Source organism: Podarcis vaucheri (assembly GCF_965113315.1).
Source record: "Podarcis vaucheri genome assembly, chromosome: 6".
In the NCBI taxonomy this organism is placed as follows: Eukaryota; Metazoa; Chordata; class Lepidosauria; order Squamata; family Lacertidae; genus Podarcis; species Podarcis vaucheri.
Genome location: NC_138764.1, coordinates 94,371,310 through 94,390,828, shown reverse-complemented (window position 1 = coordinate 94,390,828; position 19,519 = coordinate 94,371,310). Strand labels below are relative to the sequence as shown.

The following is a 19,519-nucleotide window of genomic DNA, read 5'->3' as shown; positions in this document are numbered from 1 at the left end:
GGAAAAACCACTGGACAGGTAAGATACAATCTAAACCAAATCCCTTATGAATACACAGTGGAAGTGAGGAACAGGTTTAAGGATTTAGATTTGCTGGACAGAGTGCCTGAAGAACTATGGGTGGAGGCTCGCAACATTATACAGGAGGCAGCAACTAAAACCATCCCAATGAAAAAGAAATGCAAGAAAGCAAAGTGGCTGTCCAACGAGGCCTTACAAATAGCGGGGGAGAGAAGGCAAGCAAAATGCGAGGGAGATAGTGAAAGATACAGGAAATTGAATGCAGACTTCCAAAGAATAGCAAGGAGAGACAAGAAGGCCTTCTTAAACGAGCAATGCAAAGAAATAGAGGAAAGCAACAGAATGGGAAGAACCAGAGATCTGTTCAAGAAAATCGGAAATATGAAAGGAACATTTCGTACAAAGATTACCATAATAAAGGACAAAAGTGGTAAAGATCTAACTGAAGCAGAAGACATCAAGAAGAGGTGGCAAGAATACACAGAGGAATTATACCAGAAAGATATGGATGTCTCGTACACCCCAGATAGTGTGGTTGCTGACCTTGAGCCAGACATCCTGGAGAGTGAAGTCAAATGGGCCTTAGAAAGCACTGCAAATAACAAGGCCAGTGGAAGTGATGGTATTCCAGCTGAACTGTTTAAAATTTTAAAAGATGATGCTGTTAAGGTGCTACACTCAATATGCCAGCAAGTTTGGAAAACTCAGCAGTGGCCAGAGGATTGGAGAAGATCAGTCTACATCCCAATCCCAAAGAAAGGCAGTGCCAAAGAATGCTCCAACTACCGCACAATTTCACTCATTTCACATGCTAGCAAGGTTATGCTTAAAATTCTACAAGGAAGGCTCAAGCAGTATGTGGACCGAGAACTCCCAGAAGTGCAAGCTGGATTTAGAAGAGGCAGAGGAACCAAAGACCAAATTGCAAACATGCGCTGGATTATGGAGAAAGCTAGAGAGTTCCAGAAAGACATCTACTTCTGCTTCATTGACTATGCAAAAGCCTTTGACTGTGTTGACCACAGCAAACTATGGCAAGTTCTTAAAGAAATGGGAGTGCCTGATCACCTCATCTGTCTCCTGCGAAATCTCTATGTGGGACAAGAAGCTACAGTTAGAACTGGATATGGAACAACTGATTGGTTCCAAATTGGGAAAGGAGTACGGCAAGGCTGTATATTGTCTCCCTGCTTATTTAACTTATATGCAGAATTCATCATGCGAAAGGCTGGGCTGGATGAATCCCAAGCCGGAATTAAGATTGCCGGAAGAAATATCAACAACCTCAGATATGCAGATGACACAACCTTGATGGGAGAAAGTGAAGAGGAATTAAAGAACCTTTTAATGAGGGTGAAAGAGGAGAGCGCAAAATATGGTCTGAAGCTCAACATCAAAAAAACGAAGATCATGGCCACTGGGCCCATCACCTCCTGGCAAATAGAAGGGGAAGAAATGGAGGCAGTGAGAGATTTTACTTTCTTGGGCTCCATGATCAGTGCAGATGGTGACAGCAGTCACGAAATTAAAAGACGCCTGCTCCTTGGGAGAAAGGCGATGGCAAACCTAGACAACATCTTAAAAAGCAGAGACATCACCTTGCCAACAAAGGTCCGTATAGTAAAAGCCATGGTTTTCCCAGTAGTGATGTATGGAAGTGAGAGCTGGACCATAAAGAAGGCTGATCGCCGAAGAATTGATGCTTTTGAATTATGGTGCTGGAGGAGACTCTTGAGAGTCCCATGGACTGCAAGAAGATCAAACCTATCCATTCTGAAGGAAATCAGCCCTGAGCGCTCACTGGAAGGACAGATCGTGAAGCTGAGGCTCCAATACTTTGGCCACCTCATGAGAAGAGAAGACTCCCTGGAAAAGACACTGATGTTGGGAAAGATGGAGGGCACAAGGAGAAGGGGACGACAGAGAATGAGATGGTTGGATGGTGTCCTTGAAGCTACTAGCATGAGTTTGATCAAACTGCGGGAGGCAGTGGAGGACAGAAGTGCCTGGCGTGCTCTGGTCCATGGGGTCACGAAGAGTCGGACACGACTAAACGACTAAACAACAACAACAACAACACAGCCAATGGGAAGCCATGTAACCCGTGTCAGACGTTCAGGTTCCAAAATAACGTTCAAAAACCAGAACACTCACTTCTGGGAAGCTGATTTGTTCGGGAGCCAATGCATTTGAGATCAAAGATAAGACTGTACTGTGCTAAAGTTAGTTCTGCAATGCCAGGATATAAATAATTCCCCTAGCATCCCGTCCCCCACCCCCCGCTGGCCAAAAGGTTTTTGGTTTTTGGGGAAAGAATTCCAGGATGGTTTTTGGGGAAAGAATTCTGCAATATTTGTGTACTATTGGGGGGGGCAAACCAGAGTGGATCCCACTAGCTTTTCCCCATCCTGACAGTGTGGCCTCTGCATTTCCTAAGGGAAAGAACAAGGAAAAGACACACAGCTGGATGGAACCACAAGTCTTGCTGAGAGAAGTTCAACGAGGAGCTAAATGCAAGCAGGAAAAGCTCATTTTGGCTCATAGCTTGCTGTGGAGCCGCATAATAACAGCTTGCCTACTCCAGTAACTGCTTGTAAGAATTCCTAACCTTTGTTTCCTTTCAGCTAGGCAAGGCCTAGCAACGCTTATTAAGGCCCGTTTTCAGCTCTGTTGAAAAGGGATAACAAGCAGCAGGGATATTGAGGGAGGGTGCAAAACCCCCACCTCCGTATTTTAGACCATATGTGGTTGCATTCCTCAGGGCTGTCAATATTTCTGGCCAACTCACTGGTTCTGCAATGAGTCACTGTCATTATAAACCAACCATTAGGTCTAGCTACTAAATAAGCTATGAATTCTCCTGTGTTAATATGAGGTATTCAAAACCACTTTTAAATAATCCTAAAATACAGAAGTTTTAATTCGTTGTTGTTGTTTTCTTGTTTTGCAACTGAATCTTTAATCCTTGGCCTTTAAGTCTTACTGAGCATCGTGACTCTCTTTGTCCTCACTCCCCACAAACACTTTTTGCAGTAAAATACTATTTCTGACCACAAGGTTACTCGCTTATTATTTATTTAAGTATCTGCCCTTTCTTTTAATCAAAGGGCTAGTGAGAGATAGAGCATTTCTAAAAGAACAGAAATCTAAGCCAGAAAGATAAATTATAATTGGTATATATTTAAAGTGATTTTTTGTTTGTGTTTTCATGATACCTGTGAAGGCCTTCATTTGCATTCCTGGGCAAGGGCCCCCGACTTTGAGGGGGGAAATCAGTACCCATAAAAACAGTGGTTCTCAACCTTTTTGAATCAATGGGAGCCACTTACATCGGGGTTCCACTACAGAAGGTGTATAAGTGTGGATTCCCCCATTCTGCCCCCCATGCCTTAACCAGAGGGGGGTGACTAGAAAAGCCACCATGAGGTGAGATTTTTCCTGCCAAACAGTGCATGCATTCAGCCTTAAACTCTTATAAGCAGGGCCTTGATGGCTCTGTGATAAACTTTGAAGAAAGAAAAAGAAAAAAAATCTGTAGGAAGGAAGTCTGGATTCTGCAGCAAGTAAATATTTACATTATCAATGTTTTTTTTTGCTTAATTTATTCAGGTTCTCCTAGTCTGTAGGAGGGACTCGGAACTACAGAGGGCATATTAAGGTAAAAGGTAAAGGACCCCTGGATGGTTAAGTCCAGTCAATGGCAACTTTCAGGCCAAGGGAGCCAGCGTTTGTCCACAGACAGTTTTCCGGGTCATGTGGCCAGCAGGACTAAACCGCTACTGGTGCACAAAGGACAGTGACGAGTGCCAGAGTGCACGGAAATGCCGTTTACCTTCCCACTGCAGCAGTACCTATTTATCTACTTGCACTGGCATGCTTTCGAACTGCTAGGTTGGCAGGAGCTAGGACAGAACAATGGGAGCTCACTCCATTGCAGGGATTTGAACCGCTGACCTTCCAATCGGCAAGCCCAAGAGCCTCAGTAGTTTAGACCACAGCGCCACCCGCGTCCCTAGGAAGCATGTTAAACCCTTTCAATGACCACCTGAAATCACCCTGAACAGCCAAGCTCCTGTGCTTTCTTCAGGGACTACCTACAGAATTTCAAGCCTATCCCTGCTATCATGGGGGGGTTGAAACTTGCTTTTAAAATAATAAAAACTGATACTCTCAAAAAGCCATGTTTTGCGATCTACGGAACATTTCTCTGCTTTTTCTGCACTTGACTAGGCACAGCCCAGCTTATGCTTTACAAATGTGATCTTCTCTTACGACAGGCAAATCCTGCAAACCCTTTTTTTGCCATAATACATGTCCCTGGCCAAAGTTAAAATAAATATATTTCCCCCACTTACCTGCTGACGTTTGTTTTAGTTTCTCGTTTTTCTTTTTCCTCCATTTCCATGGCTTGAAGATCCTCCCCAACGTGGCTAGCTTGCTGTTCCTTCGGACGGGAGGAGTTCGAATCCCTGAGACCAGATATTCGGAACGCACTGCAGGGGATGGATCCATCTCCTCTGAGAAGGGAGGGGAAACAAAATTGATGGTTAAAGAAAATGAGAGAAATATTGAACAGGCTGAAGTGCATCAAGGATATCAAGAACAGGGCTGGATTAAATAAGAATGTTCTTAGGGCATCAAGGTAAGGGGGGCACAATAGAAATTTCCCATTGCCAGATTTTTAACATTAATGGTCACAAATTGCTCAAGCTGAACGTTCATTTTCTCAGTTGAAGTATATTTTAAAAACCCAACAGAGCAACAACTAATAAATAATAATAATAATAATAATAATAATAATAATAATAATAATACTTTTTTATTTATACCCCGCCCTTCCTGGTTCAAAAACCGGGCTCAGATAATCCCCAGGGCTAGCTGTCTGAATTGGTCCTACTTGGGCCAGCGACGAGGCCAGGGGAGAATTAGTTGTGGGGTCTCAGAGTGGATAATCTTCATAAAATCTTCATAAAAGTATGCACCAAGGCAGCCTGGATGCCTTGTCTCTACTAAGTATAGACGCAGACGTGTTATGTAAGACTAGTTTTAAGGATTTGATCAAAGACTTTGCAGTTAGAAAAAGTAAGAGATTTTTCTACCAAATATAAATAAAGTAGAAGTATACCAAAACAAAAACAAAAACCCCCAACATCATTATTTTCCATCTTGCTTGTTTCATTTTGAAAAATGTGATTTTATTTTACGGTTTATTATTGCTTATATTTTGAATAAGATATATGGGGAGGGGCACCCAAATCTTTTAAGTGCTGAGGGCCTCTAAAGGTCATAATCTGGCCTTGATCAAGTAGGACCAGGGGGCATTATTTTCTGAAACAGACTGATCTCTAAGTTGCAGTGAGAAAGGCAGCAAGATAACATGCAGAGTTGCTGCCAAAATTCTACCTCAAGTGAAATTTCAGGTGAAACCCTACCTGAACCTCACAGAAAATGTTGGCTTGTTTGTCAGGTGTGGCTATTGGTACCATCAGGTATGATTAGCCTTTGGGGGAAGTCCCAAAAGTATCTGCTATTCCACTCACAAAACTACAATTCCTAGAGTGGTCAAACACTCAGTTCTTCTTCCCAAGGCACTCTGGGAATTGCAGCTCTGTGGGAGGAATAGGGGTTTCCTAATAACGCTGAGCACCCTTAGCAAACTACAGCTCCCAGAATTCTTTGGGGGGGAAGCCATGATGGTTTAATGGAGACACCCTCCAAGTGTCCTTATTTTCTAGGGGTGTCACTGATTTAGAGAAGCCGTCCCAGTTTCTGATTTGATCCTGGAATGTCCTGCTTTTCCTTAGGACATCCCTATTTTCCTTGGAGAAATCTTGGAGGGTATGGAGTTATCTGACCCCCGAGCCATTTGAAAGCAAACCTGTATAGGGAAGGGTTTTTTAAAAAAATGTTTAATGTTTTATTATGTTTTTATATATGTTGGAAGCTGCCCAGAGCTGCTGGGGCAACCCAATAAGATATGTGGGGTATAAAGAGTAAAATTATCAGTATGGAACGGGACGTTCCTATTTTCGTCAGAGAAATGTTGGAGGGTATGTCAATGTGGTATCATAGTGCTTTCAGTGTTTGCTGTGAGTGTGGACTATGGCAGGACATTGTGGGAAATCTAAAATGCCTTCTAGCTTCCCATTGCAGAACATGCCAGTACTGATGGTCACTGCTGCTTCCAATACCACACCTAAGCCCTCCAGAGATGGGTAATAATGTTCAGGAAGTCCAGCAGACAATGTTTTGCTGGACAGGAGGCTGATCGCCGAAGAATTGATGCTTTTGAATTATGGTGCTGGAGGAGACTCTTGAGAGTCCCATGGACTGCAAGAAGATCAAACCTATCCATTCTTAAGGAAATCAGCCCTGAGTGCTCACTGGAAGGACAGATCCTGAAGCTGAGGCTCCAATACTTTGGCCACCTCATGAGAAGAGAAGACGTGGGGTGAGCGGTGCGGTGCTTTGAATCGACTGCTTCTTTCACGGAGTGAAGCCGCATTGCTGTTGCCGGAGAGCGCTGACTTTTTCCTGTGGACAATTGGACTCTAAACAACTACCCGTGAGTAGAACGGAAAATTGGAACTCTAAACATCTTAATTTGGCACCGAAAAGGGAAGGTTTCAAACAGGAAGTCCGCCTTCCTCTTTTGTAAATAGATTGAAGCAAAGACATTGCAAGCTAAAGTCTGGAAAGCCTTTTGTAAAGGATTAAATCTCCATGGGTTAAAATTACTAACCCCCCCTTGGAAGCAGGAGAAGAGGGGGGAAATTTTAGATCGCCTAAGCCTGCAGGAGAGAGAGTGAAGAAAGATAAATTACCACCGTTTTGAACCTGGGAACGGGCTGCCAGTAAGATCGACGTTTTGGGAAAGTTCATTGACTGTGAATAAAACGTATGTTGACAGATAGTTAAATAAGAGAAATATATTGTTTCCATTGTTTCCTTTTGCACTTAAAAAGGAGCAAGAAAGTAACTGAAAATCGAAACTAACTTTGTTGCTGGATCTGCGCTTAAAAGGACGGATACAAATAGAAATTGTTTCCCCTAGAGGGAGCTTTTGAAACTGTTGCAGGAGTGGAGCTGGGGAATTTTCCAGCTGCAGAGATTAAAGACCGTGAGAATCAGAGATTGACCTTGGACAAGAATGTTGACAGAAGAAGCCTTAGTGATTGCATTTTGCAAGACAAGTGCTCTACTGGAACAGCTTCATGAGAAGACGGATGTGATGATTATTAAAATTTGGGACAAAAAATGACTGATTTGGGACAAAAAGTGAATACCTATACAGAAACTACTCGGGAATTGATTCAGGAATCTGTTTTGACATGGCAAGCTGTGGAGAAGACGAAGGAGAAAGTTGTTGTTGAACCTCAAGTAATTCAAGTGGAGAGAGCCCCGGCCTTACAGAGGCAATTTGATGAACATAAGCTGTTGCCTTTTACGATTGAATCTAGAGAAAGCCAGATTTGGTGGAATGGAGCCCCGCTTGGATTGGAGAAGGAAAGTTGGATAGATCCCCTTATGCAGGGATGTTCTGGCTTTTGGGATCTGGATTTGGGTCAGGGGGAGATTGGAGTTGTGGGGGCCTTTAGCTTTGGAGGGACTCTGAAACACGCTCTGAAATATCTTTTGGACTTTGGTTCTGACTATGGAGAATGGGCTGACCTGTTGAGAAGGAATAAAGACATTGTTAGGTTGAAGTTTCCCCGAGATCTACTCCTCAGTGCCAAAGGAAGGAAATTAAGAACAAGATCAGCAGAAGATAAAGTAAAGTGCATGTATAAATATGAAGAAGATCTGCAGAAGGGACATGGAAAAGAGTTAAGAGCCTCGGACAGAAGATCACCAGGTTGATGGACCATATGGAATTGATAGAAAGGACTGACAGAATCCGAGACCAGGGAGAAGAGACCATGGAAGAAGATTGGAAAAAAAAGTTTAAAAAAAATTATTTAGAAAAATATTGCAAAATTAATGAGTGTTAGAAAAATGTTGGAATGAAATTATACGGCTTTAGTAGAAATGTTATAAGGAGTTAAGTATAAATAAGTTTTAGGGTTTTAATGGTAAGATAAGGTTAAAATAAATTAAGATAGTTAAATGACAGAAAACAGTGAAAGATGGAAAGGATTTGCTGAAATAATTAATAACTAGAACACAAAAAGGGAGGTGTGAGGAGGTAGATGAAACAAGTTAATGAAAGATAAAGATATGGAAATATTGGATGTGTTTTTAATTGTTTTTGCTTTTGTTTTTGTTTGATGTATTGTGTCTTTTGTTTTTGTTTTTTTAAATGTACTGTAATGTATTGATTTGTATTGTTTACTTTTACTCTTACTTTTTCTCTTTCTTTTTTATTTCTTTCTGTAATTCTTAAACTTTTAATAAATATTATTATTTTTTAAAAAAAAAGAGAAGAGAAGACTCCCTGGAAAAGACCCTGATGTTGGGAAAGATAGAGGGCACAAGGAAAAGGGGACGACAGAGGATGAGGTGGTTGGACAGTGTTCTCGAAGCGACCAGCATGAGTTTGACCAAACTGCGGGAGGCAGTGGAAGACAGGAGTGCCTGGCATGCTCTGGTCCATGGGGTCACGAAGAGTTGGACACGACTAAATGACTAAACAATGACAACAACAACGAACACTCAGTTCTTCTTCCTAAGGAACTCTGGGAATTGTCACTCTGTGAAGGGAAATGAAGGTGTCCGAACAACTTTCTGAACCAATAACAAACTACAGTTGACATGTAGGTGGGTTCCCACAAGGCAAGACACAGTGATAACAGCAAGAACCTTTATTGAACTAACAGAACTGGACAACAGGGGCAAAGCAACTGCTTACATACATTTCTGAAGGTCTGTGCCACCCCTACTCCCAACATGATTGGTTGTCTAAACTTCCAAGCTGTGAATCGTAACTCAGAGTTTAAGGGCCAGTGACAGAGGCCCAAATCCTGAATTGCTGGATATCATATATCGAATCAGAACACAGGGGCTCAGAATTTTTAGTCCAGACTTAAGCTCAGGCAAACACAGACCACTGAATACATAACAACAGTCTTCATTATTCGGGGGCGAGCCACAGCTGTTTATCATACTGCCTTATAGTGCAGATGGGGCCTCAAACTCTATGGATCTATACATGGAATGGGAATATGACTGGATACCAAACCTCAGCCAGTGTCAATAGCTCCAAGCAGCTATTGACTAGTCCTGCCAAGATCCTCTCCCTTTGCCACATTTGTTTCTAGACAGAGCTCATTTTCACACTTAATAATAGGTCCTCATATGACTATCAATTTCATTAATAGCAAGGAAGCAATGCTAGGGCAGTAAGTAATAAAGACAGCACAGTGGCAGGCGTCTTCCAGCCAGTATCTTAAAAGAGAATAGCAGAGCTCCATAAATAATGGTTGTGGGTAGCATTGCTAGGATATATATGTGGGTGTACACACATTAATTCTCAAGTGCATAGCGAGCATCCGTCACCCACGATGTCACGAGCCAGGGAATTATAAGGCAATTTGCATATTTATTTCAACAACCCATAAAATTTAAATGAATGATATGGAACACATTTCCAAGCCATTTGTTTCTGGGATAATAACTTCATAATAATTTGCGTTGTGAATACCGCATTTAAAACAAACAGCCTTATATGATCAATTTCATTTTATAAGGCTGGGGAGGTGGAAATGCAACGAAACTAAATAATGCTTTTAGAGCTTAATGGGGAGGCCAGACTTTCAAGAAAATTGGAATTATTATGGTTTTAAAGTTTGGTGGGTGCCTGTGCAGTAAGCAGCTCTTGCACAGAAGCAATTATGCCTCTAATTTCTTTGCAGGTGGGGGGAAATGGTTGATAAGACAAAGATGAATGGCTAAATAAGAGACAGTTTGAATTCATCGTCTCATTAGTGGAAGTGATCTAAAAATATTTTCAATCTTCAAGTACAATGAAAAATTGGTGATGGGGAAAATGCAGGATAAAATCATGATATAAATGGATATGAACGGTTTGACTTCTAGGAGAAGTCAGAAGATTATGAATACAAACCAATAAGTTTATTAGGAAAAAGCCCCATTGTGTTTAACAGAGCTTACTCCCAGATAAATAGGTATTGAAGCATACCCATACTTACCTAGGAGTATGAACTCATTGAACTCAATTGGACTTACATTCGAGAAGACATGCACAATATTACGTTGTCATAACAATATTTTGCCAAGTTCTTCCCTTGCAAGCACGCCTTCCATTTGACAATGTGAGATGATGGCAGAGGCATCTGTACTGGCCTGCCAGATCTTGCTGAATTCTCACCATCCCTGATCATAGACCATGCTGGCTAAAGGGAGTTGGGAGTCCAAGAAAAATCTGGACGGCCACTGGTTCAAAAGCCCAGCTCTTGGAGTAACATCTCATTGCTGAAAGGATGGAGGATTGCCAAGTAAGCTCTGCTATGTGACACTTTGGGCTGGAGTGCGGCAGGGATCCCTAAACAATATTAATTGCAGCGTCACATTCATCTGGTGCTTTACCAACTGCACTGGGTCCCGGTGGAGTACAGGGTCAGGTTTAACGTGCTGGTTTTAACCTTTAAAACCCTAAGCGACCTAGGACCCACGTACCTGCGGGACCGCCTCTCCTGGTACGCCCTGTGGAGGAACTTAAGGTCCACAAATGACAACATTTTGGAGGTCCCAAGTCTCAAGGTGGTTAGATTGGTCTCAACTAGGGCCAGGGTCTTTTCAGTACTGGCCCCGACTTGGTGGAACACTCTGTCACAAGAGACTAGGGCCCTGCGGGACTTGACATCTTTCTGCAGGGCCTGCAAGACAGAGCTGTTCTGCCTGGCCTTTGGTTTGGACTCAGTCTGACCCTTATGTTTCCCTCCCCTTATGGTTTTGACCTATGGGCTACTTTTAAAATGAGGCTGCATTTTAAATTGTATTTTAACCTGTATTTTAAATTGGGTGGTTTTTTCCTATTATATTTTTATTGTAATTTTACTGGTGTTAGCCGCCCTGAGCCCGGCTCTGGAAGCAAAATCTGCCTAGTGGATGTTGGTACTGACCAAGCAGAAAGCTGCCCATGAAGCCAAGAGGTGACCCTTTTTTCAAATAATCTGAGGATGCCCCAAGATAGTGTGGTCATGTGTCCTTCTTTACGAAGGGGACATTCCTCTGTTTGAAGGACATTCTGGTCCAAATCTGTCCAGTTTAAAGGTAAAGAACCCTAAGGAGAGCAGGGTCTTGAAGCTACCTACCCAAAAGTCACACCTGGGTAGCAGGTATCTACATCAGCTGGTAGCAGTATTACCCACTGTGGTGATATTTATTGTGTTTCTGTTTACATTGTACTAATTATTTCTAAATGTGCGCCTAAAAATATAAATCACCATATGCAAATCTATGTCTCTTTTGATATTACAATGCCTAAGTGGCTACCCTACCCCAAGGCCTGTGAAGTGATCTTCCTTTTCCCAAAAGGAAGGGCTCTTATCAGCTTCTTGAGCGAGAAGTAGCAGCACAATCCTCCCTTGCCTTTCCTTTGCATATCAGCTGTGAAAGGCAGTGTGGTACAGTGGTTAGAGTGTTGGACTAGGACCTTGGAGACCAGGGTTCGACTCCCCCATTCAGCCATGAAGCTCACTGGGTGACCTTGGGCCAGTCACTCACTGTCACCCTAACCTGCCTCAGAGTTCTTGTGGGGATAAAATGGGGAGGAGCAGAACTATGTATATCACCTTGAGGTCATGGGAGAAAAGGTGGAATAAAAAGATTTTTATCCCCAAATTGTCTTCTGCTACCAGTATAGCTATTCTAAGCCAGATATTCACACTCACCACAAAGATGAGGTATCTAATAACCACTGACACTAAAGCAGAGATCTCAGTTCAGCTGGAATCAAAGCATGGGGTTAAATCACCCCAGAACGCCAGCTGTCTCAAGGCAAGCAATGCAACCTTCATGCTTCAGCACCATTCTAGAGATCGACGCATATTTTCCAGACATTTCCCTTCCCTCTCCTACGAGCATAAGTGCCGCCTGTCCTGAGATTTTCTCAAGCATTTAAGTGGAGACTTGATGAGCTGGCTGGCTTCTGATGACATCTCAGCTGGTTGCTGACCCTACAATTCATCAATCCAAGATTGAAGATGGGTTTTTACAAACTGCTGCAAAGCATTGTGCCAGGACATTTGACTGAGTGGGTTGTAGACAGTGTCAACCATAGTCATAATAATAATAATAATAATTTTATTAATTATATGTCACCCATCTGACTGGGCTGCTGCCCCCAATGAATCCCGTGGGACTTTACAGTCCTGCTTTCCCCTCTTCCTTCTGATCCACTTGCCCTTAGAGCAGAGGACAAAACTGAATGCAGTCAGGTGAGCCAGCCATGTGAATTTGTTTTGACTGAGTCACACTTGGGAAGCCCTAGACTCTTAAATCTTTTCTTGACTCGGCAGGATTCGTGGTGACACAGCTTGCAGGCTGCTCTCATCATGGCAGGCGCCTCTACTCTCCAAATAAAAGCATGGCAGTAGGGGAGGGGCTATTTTCTTCCAGATCTTCATAGGTTCCCTGTTAAGGACTTGCCTTTGAGCTTGAAGCACATCCATTTATTTCCTTGGCAATGCTTGGTAATGTAATTGTGAATACATCCTTTCTTTGGAGATAAGGGTAGACAATTCTGTCAATTTCAATTTCCCAGTCTTAAATTCAGTCTTCCACATTTCCGTGCCAATATGTGATTATTAATTTTAACATCCTCACAAAATTTCATTAGCATTTCAGTGTGAATTTCTGGATTTTGCAAGCAATTTCTTCTAATATAAAGCAGTTTTGTAGGTTATTTTCACCAGTATCACTTATATGCACAGTTTCTCCTGATATACATATTTTTGCACTCATTTATTTGGTTGGAGAACAGCACTGCAAAATTCAGAGAAGGTCAAATGTCGAACCGTATATAAATATTGTGATAATATGGAAAATGTCGTCTTAATAAGATTAAGAAAAGGAAAGGGGAGGGGAAGGGGAGGGTGAAAAATAGGAGGCTTTCCAAACTGGATATTTCAAAACAGATCTTATGTTGGCTATTATTTCATTCCAGTATCTTTCTCATTCATTCAACCACCATTAACAGACACAGCTTTAGAAGAGGAGAAAAGAGAGTCCTGTTCCAAGGAATTAACAGTCCCACAGGTTTCTTTGGGTGAAGCCATTCCAGTGTCAGTGGTATAAAACTGAAAATAAGTTACTTTTGTATGTAGATACAGCCTGTGGGTAGGCTCACTTCAAATACACTTTACAGCGCCTGCTTCGACCAATTGTTTTTTGCCTTAGTTGCCTTAGTTATGCTGTATAATTTTAGAACATGTTCATGCATGATCATAGAATGGTAGAGTTCAAAGGGACCTTTAGCAAGGTGGGGCCAGTGGGGCCATGGCCCTGGGTGCAGATTTTTGAGGGGGCGCAAAGGAGGCACCCCCAGCAGCAGTGGCGTAGCGTGGGTTCTCAGCACCCGGGGCAAGGCAAATAATTTGCGCCCCCTAACCCGTGGATTTTAGCACTCGAGTCTCTTCCATGCCCCCCCCATGTTGCGCCAGGTGCAGCAGGCCCCCCTGCACCCCCCACGCTACGCCACTGCTCCCACCACAAGTCTTCAGGACAGCCATCCGAAGGCTGGCGCAGGGAGAAGGTCTCTCCGCCCCACCGCCAGCCTTCGGAGGAGGTCCGAGGACAGTGGGGTTCCTGCTTCCTCGAGGGCCGACCAAATGCGCCCCCCCAAATGTTGCGCCCGGTGCGGCCGGCACCCCTGGCACCCCCCACTCTACGCCACTGCCCAGCAGGGCCCCCCAGAGCTCCTGGCCTGGCACTCTTCCCCTGGAGTTGGAGGAACCAGAGTGGGGTCGTGTTGGTGGCAAGGGCTGGGTTACCATGGTGGAATCCTTCCCCTATTGCACCCCGTGCCCTGTCGTGCATGTACACCCATCCCACCCTGGTGCACACACACACACCCATCTGACAAGCGTGTGTGGAACCTGAAAGGCTGAGAAGGACCTCAGGAACCCAAGATGGCTTGTGCCAGACTCTGAACAGAGAAGGGAAAGAGGACTCTGGCAAAAAAGGCTGTTGTGGAAATGACAAGTTGCAAGGGAATCGTGGCCATGTCCCCTAATTTACAGTCTATTTGAAGGAGCCCTCAATTTCAAGAGCCATTCAGCCCGAGAACATACATTTAAAGCAGAATGAGAACTCACAAATTCCTGTGAACCTTGGAGTCTTCTAGTCTCCTTCTTTCAGTTTCTTCCCTGGCCTCCTTAACTCTCCAAACCATTGCTGTCCCAGGCAAGGCATTATTTACATTTTGACTTCTCCACCCAAACCTGATTTTACTCCCCTCATGCCTATCTGCATTCTAATCACCTTCCAGTCTCCCTCTCCCTCCCTCTCTCTTTCTCTTTTTGGCCTTAAGTTCCCCTCCTCCCCTCCTCTGCCATCCTCTATCACTGTGCATCACTCACACGCTGCCCCAACTCACTGACTTTTCCCCATCTCCCGCCACTTCTATAGATTTAACGAGAACGGTGACATGGGATGCTGGGGGTGTGCACAACCTGGTTTCCAACTCTTGCTGGCATTCTTATCCATGGCTGCAGGAGTTCAGGCAAGATAAGGCATCAATTAGTGCTTGTTATTTATTGTTTTAAGAGCAATCAATCTGTTGCCTTGCCTACCAGAACCATTCTCTCTCTCCTGGCTTTCTTTCTCCAGCAGAGCCAAGAGAGGCTGCTCAAGGAAAACAGATTCGGTGATTCATTTGCACCTCCATGTGGGGAATCCAGGGGCCCTCTGAAATATCCTCCTCGCTGTGTTATTTCCCACCATTTCAGCACTTTTACTTGTGTGATCTTTGTGAGGGGTGGTTTACCGTATTTTTCGCTCTATAGGACACACTTTTTTTCCCTTCAAAAATGAAGGGGAAATGTGTGTGCGTCCTATGGAGCGAAGACGCCATAGCCCCGCGACCCTCTCCCGGCTGGAGAGGTGACCCGCGGCTATGGCAGGAGCCTCTCCGCTGCACCTTTCTGCTGCTCCCTGACCTGCTCTTTGGGGCTGGTGGAGGGCTTCCCCCGCCCCAAAGAGCAGGTCGAAAGGAACCTGAAGCCTGGAGAGCGAGAGGGGTCAGTGCACACCAACCCCTCTCGCTCGCCAGGCTTCCAAGGTAGCTGCCTTAAACGGCACATTGTTTTAGAGGGGGAAAACAAGAGGGGGAAAGTTCTCCCCCTCTCTGTGCAGCGCCTCCTGCCGCTTCACTGAAGGGGTGCTGGGCAGAGAGGGGGAGATTTTTTTTTCCTTGTTCTCCCCCCTCTAAAACAAAGTGCGTCCTATTGTCCGGTGCGTCCTATGGTGCGAAAAATACGATATTTATAAGTCCTTGCCCCCCAGGACCAGCCCACGGCATTTGGGTACCTGAGGTGATCCACAAAATGGCACACACAACCCCTAACAAGGAAGAAGGGGTGAGTGAAGACCTACATTGTCAGGAGTGCAGGAACCAGGCCCTGTGACTGGTAGGGCTTTGCAGGACTGGGGCTTTCCTAAGTTTGTTCTGAAGAAGCAAGGCACAGCTGCACGGGTGAGGCAAATTGGTAACTCACAGCACCTGATGGCAAGAGCTGGGAAGGGATATAAGGTCAGCATTTCCCTTTGGCTCTTCACCACAGCAACACACTTCCTGCCTTGCTGTGTTTGGCTTCTTGACTCCTGGTTTCCTAACCCTCAGACCCTTGACTCCTTGACTCCCAGCTCTCGGACCCTCGGACCCTTGGCTGCCTGACTCCTGGCTTCCAAACTCCCGTTCCTGCTCCCACCCCACCATCTTGCTCCCGGTCCCGACGTCCTCCGCCAGGACTTCAACCACCCGTAAACCGAATCATTACATACATCAGGAATGTGGCAGGAATAAAGATCTACATCAGGAACAAGGGAGGGAGGAAACCAACTGTGCCTCCTGTTCTCCAAGAGGCTGCTTTAGAGGCGGCAATGTGGAGAGTGGCTGCCAAGGAGGCAGCAGAACTGGACTCCAAGGAGTGCACAGCAGTTCTTGCTACCACAGTGGCAGCCGTGGGCAATGCATTCCTTGGAGGTCGGAACTGCTGCCCCTGTGAAGACTGCCGCCCAAGGTGGTCGCCTCACCTTGCCCCATGGGTGGGCCGGGCCAGCCCTGCCTTGTCCTGAGAAACATGCAATCTAAAGTTGGGTAGTGTTGTTGGTTTTTTTTGTGGGACTGAGGAGACAACAGAGAGAGATTGGGGAGAGGAAGTCAAAAGGCTATCAAGGGATGAATGTTGCCCTTGGTGGCATTACAACAGCAGAGAGACTTCAGGAACCATCCATCAAGGAATAAACCTTTCTACCTGCCTTGCCCTACTCTTCTTGCCTGGGAGCTGCTCCCAAAGTATTTACTTTTGCTCTCTGTGACTTTTGTTTCGTGGGGAATAGGCCTCTGTTTGGCAAAAACAGTTACAAATGTTAAGATTTCATTGTCTCAAATTCTTATAAGTTGTGTTGTACAGTGGTACCTTGGGTTACAGATGCTTCAGGTCACAGACTCCGCTGACCCAGAAATACTACCTCAGGTTAAGAACTTTGCTTCAGGATGAGAACAGAAATCGTGCGGCAGCAGCAGAAGGCCCCATTAGCTAAAGTGGTGCTTCAGGTTAAGAACAGTTTCAGGTTAAGAACGGACCTCCAGAACGAATTAAGTTCTTAACCTGAGGTTCCACTGTATTTGAATTTTGCATTTGTATGTTATTTCGCTGCCTTGAGGGGCCTCTTTTGGCTGAAAAGTGGCATATAAATAAACAGTAGCATAACTTGCATGTACCTGGGCTTCATTTCAGGCGGGCGTAAGCACTAAGGGGTTAAGGCCGAAGGAGGGGTGGGGTTTGAGCTCAGGTGGGAGTCTGAAGGAGTTGTGCTCCTTCAGGGAGGAGCTGAAGGAGCACAATGAGGTGATCCACAAGGCAAGGATTGACCCGCAATGCTAAGTGCTCAGTAGAAGAGTTGAAGCTCAGAGGTAAAGCACCTGCTTTGCACGCAGATGGTCCCATGTTCAATCCCTGGCGTCTCCAGGTAGAAACCCCCATCTGCAGTGCTGGAGAACTGCTGCAAATCAGTGTGGACAATGCTAAGCTAAGATGGACCAATGGTCTGACTCAGGGCTTACCCACCCTTACCATTTGCCTAGCTTTTTCCAGACAGAGACCTGCACTTCAATGCAGATTTCCACCCTCCTGCCTCCAAGTTTCCCCCCAAAAAACCCACTCTTTAAAGCTGAATCGGAGCAAATGTCAATTTGGGTTTTCTGCAGTTTGATATTTGCTCCGATTCAGCTTTAAAGAGCAAGTTTTCATGAAAGCTCCAGAACAAAACAAAACAAAAAAATGTGGGGTGCTCAAACACAGAGCTTTAAATCATGGACCATCCCTGGAAAGCATGGGTGAGACTTAAGTGTGGATAAGCCCTCAGTAGAGGGCAACTTCCTATGTTCCTCTTACAAGGAGGCCACAAAGTAGTGTAAAAAGATTTAGGAGGCAATTCATCAAATCTGTCCGTGCCAGATTGCTAGCCAGGAAAGGGTCTGTAGCCAAAATCATTTTGGCATATGCACTTTCAGAAAGGAAACAAACTTATGTCCCAGGAACCCCATCTGCTTCGTGTTGTCCCTTTCATTCTTCCCAGCAGGAGCCCTTATCCCAATATTTCTTCAGACAGGTCTAATTCTCCCCCTGAGCTTGGTCCTCATATGGTTATTTATTTTTCTGCTGTGGGCTTGTCCCCCTCACTAGGAAGGGAGAAATGAAGGACAGATAATTTTCCAGCCCAGATAAACCAAGTTTTTCCCATTCACACCCATTCTTCTGTCTAGTCTGGCAAGTGGGTTTGAGAAGACAGTGGCCATGTTGCTCTTATTCTTTGGAAATTCAAGGCCTCATCAAAGATCAAGTCAACCATTGACTCATGAGAGCAATAACAACAAAGTATAAGGAGGTAAACCTATGTGGCCAAGGCCCCTTGAAAATATTCCACACCTACAGACAAACTCAGAGGACTATCAGCCAAACAGTGAAGGACACAATACCTGCCCATCTCCAGATTTGAGAAGATGTATATTTTAAAGATACATAGAGAGGAAAATCTGCCAAATTCAGCATTTCCTGCCATTAGCAAGAAAAAAAGCCAAACCAGGTGAAAATGTCACTTATACAAATAGATGCTTGCACGCAGAGAATCATTATGCACACTTAATGCTTTCCATGGAGAACTGATCTATCATTATAGCTAAATGAAGCATCCATTAGGGTACTGATTCAAATGTTCCTGCAGTGGAACATTGTGTAGATTAGAGTGTCGGGGGGAAACCCATCCCAAAGGTGGGGGGTGTAACGGTGTTTGGATGGGGGGGCAGCTTTGTAAAGGAAAGGGAGGCTAGAAATCTTGCAACAATACAAGGTGATCTGATGACCTTTCATCCTTTAAAAAACAAAAACTTTGCAAACGCTTCTTTAAAGGTAAATGCCACATTGGGTGCCTAAGAATACTTGACATGTGCTTTTGAAATGGGGCCTGAGGGAATATAGTGCAGTGTGTCAAACATGAAGCATTGTCGGGCAGCTGCTCCAGCACATTTGCAGAGACCACCAGAAGCACCTGTCCTGCTCCAGTTTAAACCATTTTGTTCCGGTGATCCAAAGAGGAACACTGCTGCTGCAACAAGGGGAACCACGGACAACTGAGAGCCTTTCACCCTCCAGCAGGCAGGGGGTGCTGAAGGTCTCTTCCAACTTGCAGCTCGCCCTGTCTCTATGCCCCGCTAGTGGGATTGTTTTGGAAGGGTCTGGTGGGGCCCTGTTGGAAGCAGGCAATTGACTAGAAATGGGGGGGAATGTATAAGACAAATAATAAATGTTGGAAATGTAAAGAAAAAGAAGGAACATGTTATCATATGTGGTGGGAACGTAAGAAAGTAATAATAATAATAATAATAATAATAATAATAATAATAATAATAATAATTTATTTATTTATTATTTATACCCCGCCCATCTGGCTGGGCCTCCCCAGCTACTCTGGGCGGCTTCCATAGAAACCAAAAATACACTAAAATATCACACGTTAAAAACTTCCCTGAACAGGGCTGCCTTAAGATGTCTTCTGAATGTCAGGTAGTTATTTATCGCTTTGACATCTGCTGGAAGGGCGTTTCACAGGGCGGGCGCCACTACCGAGAAGGCCCTCTGCCTGGTTCCCTGTAGCTTTGCTTCTCGCAATGAGGGAACCGCCAGAAGGCGCTCGGTGCTGGACCTCAGCGTCCGGGTAGAACGATGGGGGTGGAGATGCTCCTTCAGGTATACTGGACCGAGGCCGTTTAGGGCTTTTAAAGGTCAGCACCAACACTTTGTGCTCGAAAACGTAC

The 19,519-nt window shown here is 44.6% G+C and overlaps 1 protein-coding gene across 5 annotated transcripts in view; it reads right to left on the bottom strand.

Annotated features, from left to right (window-relative positions):
- PHACTR3 (phosphatase and actin regulator 3) overlaps positions 1 to 19,519 on the bottom strand; it is a 217,469-nt gene that overhangs the window by 111,064 nt on the left and 86,886 nt on the right. For all 5 annotated transcript variants that reach the window (XM_082226126.1, XM_082226122.1, XM_082226124.1 and 2 more), the window contains one exon: positions 4,377 to 4,538. In XM_082226126.1, coding sequence (XP_082082252.1) covers positions 4,377 to 4,533 — 157 coding nt within the window. In that variant the 5' untranslated portion in view covers positions 4,534 to 4,538. The remainder of the gene's footprint in view (positions 1 to 4,376; positions 4,539 to 19,519) is intronic.